The sequence below is a fragment of the Artemia sp. Qi Xiang Cuo genome, chromosome 5 (genome assembly GCF_049724085.1).
Source record: "Artemia sp. Qi Xiang Cuo chromosome 5, ASM4972408v1, whole genome shotgun sequence".
Taxonomy (NCBI): Eukaryota; Metazoa; Arthropoda; class Branchiopoda; order Anostraca; family Artemiidae; genus Artemia; species Artemia sp. Qi Xiang Cuo.
The window spans coordinates 72,879,160-72,897,029 of NC_142798.1; the positions used below are offsets into that span (position 1 = coordinate 72,879,160).

General features: G+C 38.1%; 2 protein-coding genes across 6 annotated transcripts in view; one reads left to right on the plus strand and one right to left on the minus strand.

Annotated features, from left to right (window-relative positions):
* LOC148952491 (platelet-activating factor acetylhydrolase-like) overlaps positions 1-17,870 on the minus strand; it is a 146,926-nt gene that overhangs the window by 55,282 nt on the left and 73,774 nt on the right. For all 5 annotated transcript variants that reach the window (XM_089089918.1, XM_089089919.1, XM_089089915.1 and 2 more), the window contains 2 exons: positions 14,385-14,508; positions 6,004-6,163 (listed from right to left, as the gene is read on the minus strand). In XM_089089918.1, the coding sequence (XP_088946044.1) occupies positions 6,004-6,163; positions 14,385-14,508 (284 nt within the window). The remainder of the gene's footprint in view (positions 1-6,003; positions 6,164-14,384; positions 14,509-17,870) is intronic.
* Positions 12,468-17,870, plus strand: part of LOC148952492 (alpha-tocopherol transfer protein-like) — a 115,255-nt gene continuing 109,852 nt past the window's right edge. The window contains exon 1 of the mRNA XM_089089922.1: positions 12,468-12,543. The gene's annotated coding sequence lies outside the window, so the exon portion shown is untranslated. The remainder of the gene's footprint in view (positions 12,544-17,870) is intronic.

Consider the following 17,870-nt stretch of genomic DNA (forward strand, 5'->3'; position numbering starts at 1 on the left):
AATGTAACTGTGAGAAGGTAAAGCACAACAAGTCACTACTGAAATATTCCAACTCTTGCATTTCACGACAGAAATTCAAAATGAAATTTGAAAAATTAAGACAATGTAACTGTGATATGGTAAGTGTGTTTAAGTTTTTGTGTGTGTGTAAGTTTTGGCGTGTGTTTGTGTAAGTTTTCGTGTGTGTGAGTAAGTTTTAGTGTGTGTGTGTGTTAGTTTTTGTGTGTATGTGTTAGTTTTTGTGCGTGTGTGTAAGTTTTTGTGTGTGTGTAAGTTTTTGTTTGCATGTTATTTTTTTTGTGAATGTCATTTTTTTAATGTGTTTGTATGTTTTTGTGTGTGTGTGTAAGTTTTTGTGTGTATAAGCTTTTGTGTGTGTAAGTTTTGACGTGTGTGTGTGTGTTTTCGTGTGTGTGTGTGTGTGTGTGTCTGTGTGTGTGTAAGTTTTTGTGTGCATGTAAGTTTTCGTGTGCATGTGTAAGTTTTTGTGTGTGTGTGTGTGTGTAAGTTTTGTGTGTGTAAGTTTCAGTGTGTGTGTGTAAGTTTTCGTGTGTGTGTGTGTGTTTGTGTGTGTGTGTGTGTGCAATGTGTGTTTTTGCGCGTGTGTGTGTGTGTTTTTTGTGTCCATGTGTAAGTTCTTTGTGTGTGTGTGTGTGTGTGTGTGTGTGTTTCTGTGTGTGTGTAAGTCCTGCGTGTGTGTGTGAGTTCTCGTGTGTGTGTGTGTGTGTCTTGTGTGTGTGTGTGTAGTCTTTGTGTGCATGTAAGTCTTTGTGTGCATGTAAGTCCTCGTGTGCATGTGTGTCTTTGTGTGTGTGTGTGTGTGTTCTGTGTGTGTGTGTGTGTGTCCTGGCGTGTGTGTGTAAGTCCTATGTGTGTGTGTAAGTCTTCATGTGTGTGTGTGTGTGTAAGTCTTTGTGTGTGTGTGTGTGTTCTTGTGCGTGTGTGTAAGTCTTTGTGTGTGTAAGTCTTTGTGTGCATGTGTTTCTGTGTGCATGTAAGTTTTTGCGTGTGGGTCCAAGTTTTGTGTGTGTGTGTGTGTGTAGTTTGTGTGTCTAGCTTTGTGTGTGGACGTGTGCTTTGTGTGTGTGTGTGTAAGTCTGCGTGTGTGTGTGTGTGTGTGTGTTTTTGTGTGTGTAGTTTTGTGTGTGTGTGTGTATAAGTTTGTGTGTGTGTGTGTGTGTGTGTGTGTAAGTTTTTGTGTGTGTAAGTTTTGGCGTGTGTGTGTGTGTTTTCGTGTGTGTGTGTGTAAGTTTTGTGTGTGTGTGTGTTTTTTTGTGTGTGAGTGTTTGTGTGTGAGTTTTTTTGTGTTCATGTGTAAGTTTTTGTGTGTGTGTGTGTGTGTGTGTAATTTTTTGTGTGTGTGTTAGTTGTTGAGTGTGTGTGTGTGTTTTAGTGTGTTTGTGTGTGTAAGTTTTTTGTGTGTGTGTGTGTGTGTAAGTTTTTGTGTGCATGTTTGTTTTTGTGTGAATGTTAGTTTTCGTGTGAATGTGTTAGTTTTTGTGTGTGTGTGTGTGTAAGTTTTTGTGTGCGTGTGTGTAAGTTTTGGTGTGTGTGTGTAAGTTTTCGTGTGTGTGTGTAAGTTTTCGTGTGTGTGTGTAAGTTTTTGTGTGTGAGTGTGTGTAAGTTTTTGTGTGTGTTTAAGTTTTTGTGTGCATGTATGGGGACCGGGGGAGGACCTTTGGGGCCCAGGGAGGGCGTTTGGGGATCCGGGGCCCTTGAGGATTGGGTGGTCTTTTGGGAGCCCAGTGGACCTTTGGGGACCAGGGGAGGACCTTTGGGGGCCCGGGGGACCCTTGGGGGCCGGTTGGTCCTTTGAGAGCCCGGGGGACCTTTGAGGACCAGGGGAGAACCTTTGGGGGTCTGAGGAGGGCGTTTGGGGGATAACATTTCGAAATTTTTACTTTTTAGTTTACTTTTTTTGCGGCGCATCCCTGCGGCGCATCCTGCGGCGCTTTCCTGCGGTGCCTCCCTGCGGCGCATCCCCTGCGGCGCTTCCCCCGACCCGCAGCGCATCCCCCTGCGGCGCATCCTGCGGCGCTTTCCTGACCCGCGGCGCATCATTGCGGCGCATCCTGCGGCGCTTTCCTGGCCCACGGCGCATCCTTGCGGCACTTCTCTGGTCCGGGGGACCTTTGGGGGCCGGGGGTGGGCCTTGGGGGGCACCGGGTGGGCCTTTGGGGCACCGGGCGGGCCTTGGGGGGTCCGGGGGGACAGTTGGGGGCCTAGGAGACATTTGGGGACCGGTGGAGGGCCTTTGGGAACCCGTTGGTCCTTTGGGAGCTCGATGGGCCTTTGGGGGGCCCGGGGATGGCCTTTGGGGGTCTGGGTGGGCCTTTGGGGGCGCCGGTGGCCCTTTGGGAGCTTGGGGGGCCTTTGAGGACCGGGGGCTTCCTTCGGGGTTGGGGTAGGAGGATTGGAACCCTTTGGGGTTGGGTTAGAGGACCTCACAACACTGTTCAAATGAAACTTGTGTATTATAACGACCACAGAGTTTCACCATTAAATTCTCTTCTAAAATCTCTTCAAAAATCATCTTTTAAAATGTCTCTAACTGTTTCGCCGAAATAGTTCCATAACCTGTCTAAAACAGTTTCGCCCAAATAATCCCTAAACGTAATTCAGCGTGTTCCTTTTGTTTTTGGCATCTCTGCGCTAATGCATTTCAAATTAATAAGAAACCTGATTCCCGCGCTATAACAATTCATCGCTAAGATGTTTCTTGGAGAATTGTTTCCATGGCCTTTGGCTATTAATATCCTTTGGAGTTCGACCAAAAGAGTTGTTTCCGAGGCAAAGACATTAATGACTTGGATCTATTCCTGGAGAATCGTTTCTATGCGAAAATTTTTAAAGTCTGACAGATGATGTCATTGGTTGATTGATCTGTCAAGAAAGGGGAAATTAATTTGTTGTTTCTAAGGGGAATTATTGATTCACGATAGGTGAATTGAGGTCGACAGCACAGGTGTTTGACATTCCTGGACGGCATAGCATTCGCTGAGAGCGTGCACTTACAACAACAACAACATCGACCTTGGAAATTTAGGTCATTGACCCCATTAACCACGTGTTCTCCCTAATAACTCTATGCCCTTATTTGGAGTCCCGTCAGTATTCTATGCCCATATAAGGAGTCCCGTCACGACTGGCACCCCCCCCTTCTACTGTTATCATCAAAGACATAATTTCAAGACCTTTCAACTACGTTGAACAAAATGGCCATATCAAAATGTTGATTGGAAGTGTTTGGGGAAATGATGGGCTTGGGGGGGAGGCTTTTCCCTCCGATTACTTCCGACTTTTAAAAAGGCATAGCCCTCTCAATTTCCAATCAATTGAGTCTCTTTTGAAGTTTTTGCGGCAACGCTTTCTGTAAAAAACCTTGCATGCTCCTCAGGGCATAATTTACAACCTTAGCCCAGAGGGTTGTGTGTGTGTGGGGGGGGGGGGGGGTTGTAATACTCAAAGACAAAATTTCCGGACCCTTAAACTACGTTCACAAAATGGTTATATCAAAATGTTGATCGGAAGTGTTTGGGGAAATGATGGACGTTGGAGGGAGGGGATGCTCATTCGCCCTCCGATCGCATTTGACTATTAATAAGGGCACTAGACCTCTCAATTCCCAATTGAATGAACCCTTTTTGAAATTTCTACGACAACGCTTTCTATAAGAACCTTATATGCCCCCAAGGAATAACTTACAGCCTTTGCCCTGGGGGCTTTGGGGGGGGGGGTCGTCATCCTCAGACATAATTTTCAGACCTTTCAACTACGTTGAACAAAATTGCTATCTCAAAATTTTGATTGGATGTATTTGGGGAAAGGGTGGGCGTGAGAGGGGAGTTAGTTGCACTCCAATCCCTTTCAATTATTAAAATGGGCACTAGCCGCTTTAATTTCCAATCGAATGAGACCTTTTTGAAGTTTCTACGACAGCGCTTTCTATAAAAACCTTACATGCCCCGAGGACATAACTTAAAACCCTTGCCCTGAGGGATGGGGGCGGGGGTGTCATCCTCAGACACATAATTTTTTAACCTTTCAACTACGTTGAAAAAAATTGCCATCTCAAAATTTTGATTGTATGTGTTTGGGGAAAGGGTGGGCGTGGAAGTGCCCTCCAATCACTTTCGACTGTTAAAAAGGGCACTAGCCATTTCAATTTCCAGTCGAATGAGTTCTCTTTGAGTTTGCTGCGACGACGTTTTCTATATAAACCTTAAATGCCCCCGGGGCATAACTTACAATCCTTGCCCTGAGCGAAGAGGGGGGCGGTGTCATCCTCAAAGACATAATTTCCGGACTTTTAAACTACGTTGAACAAAATGGCTATCACAAAATTTTGATTGGATTTGTTTGGGGAAATGGTGGGCGTGGAAGGGGGGTTAGTTGCCCTCCAATCACTTTAGGCTATTAAAAAAGGCACAAGCCCTTCCAATTTCCAATCGAATGGGCCATTTTCGAAGTTTCTACGACAACTCCTTCGATACGAAGTGCCCTGGTCTAAACAAACCAAAAAAAAAAAAAAACATTTTGCCAACATCGTTCTTTACTTAGGCAGCGCAATTGATTGGTTCAACATTTCCCTCAAAATGATTTGAAACTTGCAACTTATTACCATCAGTCGTTTACAAAGTATAATCACCTACGGAACAAGTACTGACAAAACTCTCCAAAAGTGACCCCGCGTACCTCAGCGCCTGTAGACGCAAAATGTTGTACTACTTAATCACTCCGAGCTAAAGTACTTTGCTCCGGCCAATAATTATGCTAGAGCGTGATTCAGGCGACGAGTGACCGGGATGAATTGTATAACTATGGTTTTTAGTTGCCAGGTTCGCATAGGTATACAAAGGGCAACTTTTTTTTGTGTGGAGAGGATAGGTTTTGTCAGTACTTGTTCCGTAGGTGATTATACTTTGGTCGTTTATGAGATATTGTAAATACGATATGTTGACAACCTGCTTGCATAGCCTATAGTGTCTTTTGATTTAGTTATTATTCCCTTCAGCATTCACTGAAATTTTCAGCTTAATACCCTTAGCCGTTCCTGGGATATTGCATGTAAGCCCTTTTGACAACCTGCATGAACTTAGCGTCTTTTTATACAGTTTTACACTCCCTCAAAATATCCTGAAAGTTTCAACTTAATGTTCCCAGCTGCTCTTGAGAAATTGCAGATACGCTCTTTTGATACGCACGCGCCTAGTGTTTTTTTTCACTTAATTCAACATTCCCTTAACATTCCTTCAAAGTACCACCTTAATACGCATAGGATTCAACCCAGAGAGGTGTAGGAGACACTCTGGATCCAACATACCCCCCCTTTCCAAAAATAATATCTACTTGTAAACAACAGGACAATTTGCATAATTTACTGCCTTTGCCACAAGAGCTCTGGAGGGCATGTAATCCCCCGAGGCATAGTTATTGGCCCTTCTACTATTTCGGAGAAAATAGCTATCTCAAAGTTTGGATCGGATGCCTTTGAGGGTTGAAGGGGGGGGGCTAAAAAGTGTGTGTCAGGAAAATTGCTGCCATCCAATCACTTTTGACTGTTAAAAAGGGCACTAGAGTTTTCAATTTGCAATCAAAAGAACCCTCTCCGAAATTTATACGACAAGTTCCACACGAAGTGGCCATGGAAAAAAATAATAATAAATAAATAATACATGGAATAAATTTCGTTATTTATTTTGGCAGCGGTAGGGTGCCTATGATGAGGTCACTATTACAGCAATAAAAATAGTGAATAAGTATATTATCTAGGGTTTTATCTGGCCCCTTTGGGGGGGGGGGGGGGGTCACGGTAGCAACCATTATATATAGATACTGTTCAATGGAGAATATAAAAGTACTACTCTTTTGGGTTTTCTTGTCACAAGTAGTCTTCATGCAGGATGAATAAGATAATAAATAAAATGTAAGCAAAAAACATAGTAAAAAGACTTGAGGAGCTGTAAGGAGATTCGCCAATTGAGAAAACCAAAGAACGTTTACCTGTGCTCAATATTCATTACAAAGAATCCATGAGAAGCCAGATCCATAGATATGGAGGAATACATAGTTCGATTGGCTCCAAGACCGTGGCTGAACATGATGAATGGGTGAGGTTTTTTTATCGGTTTCGCTGAAGGAACTGTAGGGATATGGACTGTATCTAGAAAAAAAGAAGCAAAGGCCTCAGCAAAAATACCTCATTTTTTAAACATTTCTGACAGCAAGAGAAAGATGGACGAATTCTCTGCAAGATATAGAAAAATTGGGAAAGCAATCTTAGAAGTTTTAGGGGATGTGTACGCAGGGGCCGTTATTCACGAGGACATAAGGGGCAAGGACTTATTTTTAACAATGACACATATATTTGCTTTGCGAAATCTAGGAGGGGGTCATTTTTTCGAATTTTTTTTTTTCAAAGAAACTACCGAAAAGGGTATTTTTCCAGATCTAGAGGGGCAGTAAATTTAGAGGGGGGGGGGGTACTGGTCGTCCCTCTGGGTCCCCAATTGGCGTTCCTGGGGGCACGAAAAAGCCAGATTTGACCTAAAAGAAAATTTGTCCTGATTACCAAACTGACAAATAACTTGTTCGTTTTCGAAATATAATCATTTCTTATATTATGATTATCTATTTTTACTTCACCAGGGGGTGCCAATTGAGAGTGGATAGGGGGTAGCCAGTTGACCAACTAGGTTTTTAAAAATAACTTGTTCGTATCTTTACTGAAAAAACTAAAACAAATCCTAGCCCCTTTCCTCTATTTTCGTGAATTCGCGCCTCTGACAGCTACACTTCAACGTGAGTCTAGTTAACGATATACCCATATACCGGGTAAAATACTACAGCAAGTCAAGCTTTTTCAAGACACTCAAGTGCGATTTCATACCAAAGTTTGAATTTGAGAAAACTGTGCAGAACACTTGGGATGTTCAGTCGAGTGGGGGAGGGATTCAATTCAATCGTCGAAGACTCTTCATGTGTAAGTGGTCAGTGCCTCTGTATACCCTGCAAAAATTACTGAAGAGTTCTAGTAATGATCACTTATAATGAAACTAGTAGCAAGCCTGTCATATAACAGTCTTAAAAAAAAGAAGCATTACCCTTCTGTGAGGATCAGAGAAAAACAAATATTCGGATCAAGTTTCAGCAAGAAGTAGGTCAACAGGGTCACATGGACTTTACGGAGAAACATACAACCAAACAAACAGCAGTGGAATCAATTGGGGGAACGGAGAGACATAGAGGGCATATGCCCCTTAGATTGTATCACCCTCCTCTATAATTGAAAACACCTTTTTTGGAGGTTAATTTCACTGAAAATGCCTTTTTGGTATTTTCATTGAAATAAATAAATAAAAACAAAAAATTTGCCCCCCCCCCCTTCTAAGATTCTGAAAGGTAACTTTTGTCCCCTGACCTCTCCAAAGATTCGGAAAAGTAACTTATCTCCGTCCCCTAAATTTTTGTAGATTTACCCAACTGCAAAATAGAAAAAAAAATATTTCCTAATTTCAGCTACGTGTTCCATTTCAAAAATTAGCGTGACTCCGGGTTTTTTGGCGAAATCTGATAGCAAAATTTCCAGAATCTGGGATCTATCTTCCTTTTTTTTATCTCTATGCATAGCCTACAATCTACGAAATTCAAAAAGTTCAGTAGAATGAAATTCCGTGAAATTCAAAATTATCTACAGATAATTCTGCAGAAAAATGCTTGCCTGAGATTTGTTGATAACAGTTTTTTTAACTGTGCATCTGCCTTCCAAGTTTCCCGAATTCTGTCAATAACAGTTATAATTCATTCCTTAAATGAGCATATCGGCATTAGTTATCAGTTCAAACATTTTGGTATTGGACACTAATCATCAGAATAAATACATCCGACTTAAGAAGCTTTTTGATATGTTTCAAGATTAACTATTTATTTCATCTGTAATATAATGTATTTCTTTTTAGTCTAATCCTAGACTTCTATAGGCTAACATTGCTCGGTGAAGTTTTGTAACTTACACAATTTGTGATCTTTTGAGCAAAGTCAGTTTGTTTCTCTCTAGATTAAGTTCAGTAGAACATAATAAGTTAATTCAGTTCACTTGACCTATTTCCCAACACCATTTAAGTTCCCTATTGAAGTTTTTGGCATTTTTTTTCTACAGCCCCGCGGTGTTAATGTTTTAAGTGTTAATGTTTTTATTCTTCAACAAAGTTTTTTTTTTTTTAACGCAATTTGTGCTCTTTTAAGAAAGGTCAGTTTGTTTTCTCTTTAAATTAAATTAAGTAAAATACACAAGGTGATTTCAGCTCACTTGGCCTATTTCCTTCCTAAAGCCTTATATACGAGCCAAGGTGACGAAGATTGTTCTTTTCGGCCAACCGTCTAGGGCTAAACGGAAATCAGGTCGTCCTCGTCTGGGGTGGGATGATGTCATAAAGAAAGGTTTAAGGGAAATGGGAACTTCCTGGGAGTGTGTAAAATGGGATGCTTTGAATAGATTGGAATGGAGGAGGAGCGTGCGTAGCTGTGTTGGCCTCAAGCGGCTTGGTGCTGCGGTGAGTTGTTAGTAGTAGTAGTAGTAGTAAGGTGACGTCACTCCAAATATAATTCTTATTTATCGTTCTTTTATAAATAAGCGATAGTGATGAATATATTTGCGAAGAGTATTCAATGAGGAATCGCATTACATTTCTCTTTTGTTAATTAAGTGTTGAGTGCAAATCAAATTTTTAAAAACACAATTTTTTCCGCCGATAGTAAGAACAAATTCGGGGGGGGGGCTGTCTTTAAGTTCTTGCTAAACAATTCTTATTAAGATTCAACGGCTCTTGTGTTTGAGCAGTGTTTCTTAAAGAATTATGACGAAAAGTCAAATTTTAGCGTAAAGAGAGAGGGCCAACGAAGGGGCATCACCTCTCTCCCACATATAGGGATTAATGTATTTTAGTTTTAAGTTTTATTGCTGTTCTTTGCTTTCAGTCGAAAAAAAACTTATTTTTAAGTGTATGTTTCATTTAAGTGTTTGTTGATGATGGCTGATGCAAGTTCATTATATTTGTACTTTTTATGATGATCGCCGATGTAAGTTTATTGTATTTGTGCTTTTTTGTGTTCAAGGCCGTATTTTTGGCTTTAATACACTTATCTATCCATCTATTCTTGTGCAAATTTTCGATGCATTCTTTTTCTGCAGCCCTACGTTTTATGTTTATGTTTACGTTTTTTTATGTTTACGGTTTTATGGTTTTAATTTTCAAACGGTTTACATGTTCTTTTTCTGCGGCCCTTCAGTTTTATGTTTATGTTTACGGTTTTTTCATGTTTATGGTTTTATGGTTTTAATGTTCAAACGGTTTATGTGTTCTTTTTCTGCAGCCCTACGGTGTTATGTTTATGTTTACGTTTTTTTTATGTTTACGGTTTTATGGTTTTAATTTTCAAACGGTTTATGTGTTCTTTTTCTGCAGCCCTACGGTGTTATGTTTATGTTTACGTTTTTTTTATGTTTACGGTTTTATGGTTTTAATTTTCAAACTGTTTATGTGTTCTTTTTCTGCGGCCCTACGGTTTTATGTTTATGTTTACGGTTTTCATGTTTCATGTTTTCATGTTTAGGGTTTTATGGTTTTAATGTTCTAGAGTTTCAACGAAGCTTTGCTTCTTACACAATTTGTGGTCTTTTGAGCAAGCTCAATTTATTTTCACTTTAAACTGAATTCAGTCAAACACACCAAGCGAATTTAGTTTATTTTACTTATTTCCCTACTTCAGATTTCCCTTATTTCCCATATTCTTTGTACGAGTTCTGGTACTCTGCTTTTCTGCAGTCATACAGCTTTAATGTTTTAACGTTTAGTGTTTCAAGGTTTCAACATGTTTTTTCTTCTCTAAGATAATTTCGTAAAACCACATTGGCCTGCCATAAAAAAAAACAAAAGAGAAGAAAAGCAAGAATAGGCTTTTACAAGACAAAAGAAAATGGTTCTAGGCATTTACCGCCCCCCCCCCCCGAGAATAGTCCCCCGGGAAATACCCCCAGAAAATTTTCCCCGCGGAAAATATCCCCCCGCGGAAACCGGAAAATACCCCCCCCCCATTGAAAATACCCCCCTTGGAAAATAAGGCTTTCCAAATTTGTGAATTTTATTTGTTTTACTTTTATTATTTTTGTAGGGGGAAGGAATTTTGGTACTTGTGTATTATGCGCCACTCACTCAAGTTTACGCTGTGTAAAATTCGAGAACTCGCCAGTTTTTTCATTAGTTTCTTGGTTACATTAGAAATAAATTTGGGCTATAAATTTGCATATTAGGGGGGGGGGGGTAAAGTATAGCAGATCTGCATGCAAAATTTGTTTGGTACAATTATTCTGCATAATAAATAGACAGATTGATAAATGTGTTTTAAAGCTAAATATACGGCCATGAACATAGTAAAATAACATAAATAAAAGGCACAAATAACATAAACTTTAATCAGCGATCATCACATAACACCTAAATGAAACATTACATTAACCTAATAATAGTAGCCTACTTCATACTTGGAAAAACGGACATTGAAAAAAAAAAAACTCTTAAAACTTGGAAAAAACACTTAAATTAAACATTACATTTATTTTACACTAAGATTTTTTTTTTTTTTTTTTTAGTTAACAAAATTTCCAGATACCTCACTATTCTTCTATAATTTTTAGTGGCCATACCCAGGAAGAATTGTTTTCTTACTTCAAACTGGACAAATACTTAACCCCCGCCCCCCCTTATGTGCAAATATATAGCCCAAATTATATATTTCCCATATATTCTGTCGCTTGTCTTTGTCTTGTCTCGCGCTAAGCTGAAAAAAACTAACGAAGAAACCGGTTTGTTCTCGAGTTTTACACGTCGTAAACTTGAGTTAGTTGCCCATAACATACAAGTACCAAAACTCATTTCCCCTAGGGAAATTAAAACTCAAATAAAACTCTCAAATTTGGAAAGCCTTCTTTTCCCTGGGGGGGGGGTATAATTTACGGGGGAGGCTATTTACCGGGGAGTAAAGTATTTGGACAGTTTGAAATAAGAAAATAATTCTTTCTAATATAGCCACTAAAAAATTACAGAAGAATAGCGAGGTACTGGAAATTGTGTTAACTAAAGAGAAAAAAAAAAATCCTAGTATAAAGTAAATGTAATGTTTCATCTATGTGTTTTTTCCAAGTGTTAAGGGTTCTTTTTTTTCAATGACCGTTTTTTCAAGTATTAAGTACTATTATTAGGTTAACGTAGTGTTTCATTTAAGTGTTATGTGATGATCGCTGATCCGAGATTATGCTATTTGTGCCTTTCATTTTTTTTTTTTACTATGTTCATGGCCGTATATTTGGCTTTAAAATACACTTTTCCATATATCTATCTAATATGTAGAATAAGTGTACTAAACACATTTTGCATGCAGACCTGCTATACTTTACCCCCCCCCCCTAATATGCAAATCTACAGCCCAAATTTATTTCTAAAGTAACAAAGAAACTAACGAAAAAACTGGTGAGTTCTCGAATTTACACAGCGCAAACTTGAGTGAGTGGCGCATAATAAACAAGTACCAAAATTCCTAAAAAACAAGTACCAGAAATAAAAAAAATAAAATAAAATAAAATTCTCAAATTTGGAAAGCCTTATTTTCCACAAGGGGGAGGGGGGGGTATTTTCCGGGGGATATTTTCCGTGGGGGGGGGGTATTTTCCGCGGGGGGATTTCCACGGGGAGGGGGTATATTTTGATTTTGGGGTAATCGCCGGGGGGGGGGAGTGAACGCCGGCCATCCCAAAATTTAACGACTAACAAGTTTATTTAGAACAGAGTCGTAGAAGCTAGACAAGTCGCTTTAGTCACTTGTCTACCTTCTAAATGAGAAAAATGTTACTCCTTAGATTTTGGGCAAGTGGCTGACCTTTTTTGATTTAGGTTTATTATTTTTAATTCGTTTATTTTTATTTTATCTGCTTTTTCCGCGTTATTAGCTTTTTATTTCTTCCAATTTGGGTTTTTGTTTCGTTTTTATAACGTCAGGGTAATATATTCATTGGAATGATAGATTTAGTAGTAACTTTGGATTGATTTATATTCGCGCAGGGATGGCTTCTACTCCGCCTCCCCCCCCCCCCTTCTGCTGATTCTTTTCTTTACTTCTCCTATTTTTTTTTAAAGATGTTTGTGTTACTTTGCGCTGATTTACAGTTACTTATGAATTGAGCTGACACCTAAAGCTCTGCTGTTGCTAGGATTGTGATCTTGTTGTAACTGTTTGTATTAATAAAGATGTACCTTACATATTCAAAATCTTAATTTAACCTTCAGAAGCTTCCTATTCTATGAATTATGCTTGCATATTCGTATAACAGGGTAGCATAGTCTTCGCCGAATTTGTCATAATTGTACTTCCAGAAACAATAATTTTTCAGTATCAAAACAAACAGTAGGGAACTATTTCCTATCAAACATTCCGTATCAGTATACGGAAGTTTCAGGGATATATTTGAAGAGGAATAACCCCCTAAGTGAGGTATGTCCTGTGTATTTATATATGAGGGACTGAAGGAGACAAAAGGCATACATATATAAAGCAATTTTTAGAAGGGGGGGGGGGTTCGATAGAAATTATAAAAACAGGATAACGTCTCATTGATTTCACGAGACAACTGAGCTCTCATACTAATAAATGCAACAATACAATGTTGCTAGCTCTCAAGGAGCCCCTAGATACTCATAGAAAGAGAAGGGTTTAATTACAGATTCTACGATTTTACGCCATAGTACCACTAGCCTTAACTCCTCAGGAAGCCTTTGAAATTGCCATAGTCAACGGACGATGCGATGATCCCCTGCCTTTTTTTGTTTTGTTTTTACGGGGGGGGGTAGGGGTTAAAGTTTCTTAAAGTTTGAGTCTCTTAAACATTATATTTTTCCTTTTTAGATTTTTGATTTTTCTTTCTCTCTTGTGTTGAGTCTCTGAAAGGCATAAATTTATTATGTTGAAAATGTTTTTTAATGTATTTGTTTCATTTTTGTTTCTCCTCTGTTTTATAGAGCCTATTTCTTGGCCATGGAGCCTTAACGAGGAGTCTATGTTGAATTTTCTTTATTTATTTTTTTTGTGGATTTATTGGTTGAATAAATTGATTGATTGAGAACTAACGTTACCAAGAGCTAAAAATATTATAATACCCTATATTATGGAGTCTGTGTGAGAGCTTCAAGTCTCTGTTTCGAGGAGTGGGTGTGGGCACCACCCTTAAGAAAGGAGATAGCGAATATATTGGATTGTTAGTTCATTAAACTAGGAATTGCGATATTTTTTAGGTAGGCAGTGCTATAATGCAACCATCTAGCTACCCCCGCAGAAATTCAAAGTTACACCAAACAAAGATCCAAGTGTTTGATCAGATAAGAAGTATGATTCAAATAAGCAGTATGGATGTCTAAAATATCTTAGGCAGTTAGGGATAGAGGGAAATAGAGAGTTCTTGTTCCTTTTAAAATTAAAATTTTAAAAGCTGGGATTATTCGTCTCTTCAGACATATAGAATGATGTACTCGATTACAAAAATATGTCAAAGGTGTAAATCAACGATCTTAAAACAAACTTTTACCATTATGGAAACTAATACAAGAAATTAATTACAGAAAAGTATCTTTTTCCTAATATAGAAAATTAACTACAGGAAAGTAATCTTTTTCCTCTCTTTCCAGATATAGGAGAGGAATTATTTGAAAATAATCGCTCGTTTTCTTCTCTTAACATAAGAAAGCAATCTTTCTCTTTTCTTTTCTTTCCTAATACAGGAAAGTAATCTGTCTTTTTCCTCTCTTTCCTGATATAGGAAAGGTTTCATAGGATAATAATCTCTCCTTTTCCTCTCTTACTTAATAAAGGAAAGGAATATCCTTTTTTCCCAATATGGGAAAGTAATCTTTCTTTGTCCGCTCTTTCCTGATATAAGAAAGGAATCATTCTTATCTGATCATTACTTGGATCTTTACAAAGATCCAAGTAAAGCATCCCTATATATATATGTATATGTATATATATATGTATATGTGTATATATATATGTATATATATATATGTATATATATATATATATATATATATATATATATATATATATATATATATATATATATATATATATATATATATATATATATATACAGATGATATATTTTTTAGTTAAGGACTATTTGGTTACTTAATACAAAAAAAAAAATCCAAAAATGACACTTTTCAAATTTACGCCACACCCCTGCTTTCCTATCAAAATTGAGAATACGGCCCTGATGAAACTAATGAGTAAAGACACAAAGAGTAGTCGAAAATGCAAGGGGGCAAACTCATAGTACTTACTCCACATAATGCCAATGATCTTAGCTTTGAGCCATACCGGTAGCGGTAGTGCCTTAGTCACTGTGGCAAGCCCGTTGTAACATTCTGGGTGTGGCAACCATAACGGCCATTCCTTGTATGCAGCCTTAAAAATAAAGTTTAAAGCTAAAATATACGAGTATAATAAAGATTATCCTATTAAAGTGAATCAATCATTAAGTTTTCTTGGCTGTTCTTAGAAACTATCAATTTTAGTAACTACATTGGCTGCCTAGTCAAATTGGAGTCCACAAGAGTAGGGACCGGAGCATAAAAAAGTAAGGGAGGCAAGTATCTTTTCGACTTTTTTAAATGAAGATACGAAAATACGTTTTTCGATATAAATGTGGGACTTTTGCGTGTGTTATTTTTTATTGCTTTTTAATAAACATACCAAAAAGGCATTTCTGAAAACCTGGGGGACAATCCCCCGTACTGGCACCCCTGATGATGATGCCTGGAGGTAAGTACTTTAAGCAAACTGAACATTTCAAGCAAACAAATCAGTCACTCTGAAGCAGTCACTCTAAAGTGTAAGCAATGAAATAGTTCGTAGTGTTTTAATTGTAACCGAAACCATGAATAGTGGAATGATTATCGTGCTATACACATCAGAAGAATCCATTTTCATGGTGATTTTGAATACACCAAAATTCAAATTTAGATACCAAAACACATTAGCATAATAAAATTTGTATAATTTCAGGAAAAGGGAAAACACCCCTAAACCAGGGAGGGAAAAACTTGATGGTAATTACACCATCAAGAATCAGGATCCCCAAAAGCCCTACGCCAGCGGTTTCAAGTTCATAGATGCAAAAGCCTAAAGTTCTGCATCTTTTTACAAATGAAATTGGTCAAATAAGTGTGTTTATTTGTTTGTTGGTTTTTGTTGCTTTTTTTTGTCTCTGGGGGGTGATTGTATCCAGTGGCAGATCCAGGGGGGCGAGCCCTCCCCCCTAACGTAAAGTAGTGTAATGTACTTAATTAACGCAAGTTTGCGTTAATCAAACTTGCTCCTATCGCAAGTTTATCGGATCAACCTATTTTGCGCCCCCCCCCCCTAAAAAACTCCTGGATCCACCCCCGATTGTATCGAACCAATGGTCGTAGAATTTTGGAAAACGGCTCTTTCATACAGAAATTCGAAGATCTAGTCCCTTATTTAAGTAAAAAAAGAGGTTGTGTCGAAGAGAAAATCGTAAACAACCTCTCCTCCTCCCTAGCTCCTCCTTACTCTCGTCCTCCCTACCATTTATTTTACAAACAAGTTTTCTTTGACCCTACCTTTTAAAAAGATTATACCAATATTTTGACTAAAATGCTAAGTCACATTAGAATTTATTTTTAAAAGACGCTATGAATTCGTCAAAGCCTTAAGCAAAATAAAATAGGCAAGCTGTGAGGTTCAAAAATTTTCTTGCAGCTTATCATTTTTGTTGTGAAGCTATTTGTGAAAGTTTTGATTAACACAAGGTTTATCCAAGTCCATCAATGGTAAACGCCCTTTGTAGGGAGATAAGGTAAAGGCAAGAGCTTCAAAAAGCTTTTTGGTGCATAGTCTAGAATCTGGATCTAGAATCTAGCCTAGAATCTAGAAGTTCCTGAGAATTTCATTCACCTTACTATACTGCTTTGTAAGAGAATGAAAAGTAAAACATCAAGAATTTTATCGTGTTTCAAAAAGTGAAAAAAGGGGTAAGCATCTGAATGTTATCTTTATGTTACAATGAAAAAAGCTTTCTTTAAAAAAGAGGAGATTTCACCCTCAGCACCCATATTACAGGCTTTGTAAATATAATATAAGTATTTAATATATAATATTTGTAAATAATAAATATAATATAATATAATATAAATATATATAATATAAAAACAAATATAAGAATGAAGCGAGATAGAAATTAATTTTACCTCTCCCTACCAAAATTCATCCCATGGTTATCTGAAACTTCCCTCTCTACAACACCTCGTTGTATATTTATTTGACTCCCCCCCCCCCAGGAAAGTGCGAAGACACTGAAAAGTGTGCAAAATAAAATGAAAAACATTCCCATTTAAATCTTTTTAATTCAAAGCTCCTGGTGGCACTTGTCCCCCTCCCTCCCATGAAGAATTTCCTGACGACCTTCATATCCCCCCATCGTTCATTCGTGCCGGTAAGCATGTGAATGTGATCGTTTATATTACATAGAACAAATGTGTCTGCAATAAGAGTGACCTATGACCCCTAAGCCCCATATTACAGGCTTAGTCCAAAACATTCCAAGGAATAAAGAGAGATTAGAGACTAATTTCCACACCCCCTCCTCCCTCAAAACCTCCTTCTATATTTATCTGAAGGTACACAGATAGTTATGAAATTTGGCACTATCTCCCACCCACACAAAGATTCACCACCCTTCCTCCCTAAAAGTGGATTCTGAAGTATGCATTTCTGTACATAATTCTATCGAACTTCAACGAATCAGTTCTATTAAAGGAAGCTTATAATAAATGTCCTCATTAACCGTTATTATACGTGTATGTTTAGGAAGGCATTACTGCCTCAGAATCTGGGAAACTTATAAAAGTTTCCCAGTTTCACTTTATACCATATATACCTTATATACCTTTTCAATAAAAATCGATTGCTTTTACTGCCTCTTTAGAGCAAAACTGCTGTTTTATGCCAAAAATGGTAGAAAACGCCAATTTACTGAGGCGCAATCTTTTGTGCTACTTAAAAGGGCACTAGACTTTTAATTTCCGTTAGAATAAACCTTATCTGGATTTTGAAGGACCTTCGGTTTCATACGATCATCCCTGGGAAAACAAACAAACACGCATCAGTCATCATTTATTTCTGAAAAAAAATCACTTTTTTGTACGCAAGACGCTTCAATTTTTTGTAATTGTCTCCTCTGATATGCTGAATTTGCTCGTGTAATATTAATCAAGATCTCTCGATTTTTCGACGGTCGCTTTCCCCTTTTTCAAAAATAAGGCAATTTTTTTCAGGCTCGTAACCTTCGTTGGTAGCTTTAAATTAAATGCATTTTCTATACTTAGAATCACCAATAAAAAAAATTAGTTTGATGTGTATGATGTTATCAAAACTCTGTTTTTTAAAGTTTCGACTGTCATTAGCACGAGTCGCTCCTTACTTATAGTTCTTTACCATGAACTGTTTGACAAATCAAAAGGAACGTTTCATATATATGATATTTTGTTGGGCTTTCTCTCTCTCTCTCTCTCTCTCTCTCTCTCTCTCTCTCTCTCTCTCTCTCTCTCTCTCTCTCTCTCTCTCTCTCTCTCTCTCTCTCTCTCTCTCTCTCTCTCTCTCTCTCTCTCTCTCTCTCTCTCTCTCTCTCTCTCTCTCTCTCTCTCTCTCTCTCTCTCTCTCTCTCTCTCTCTCTCTCTCGCTTTAATTCTAAAGTCACACGCGCTTTAAAGTCATCAGTCATTTATCCTTATTAAAGAACTGCA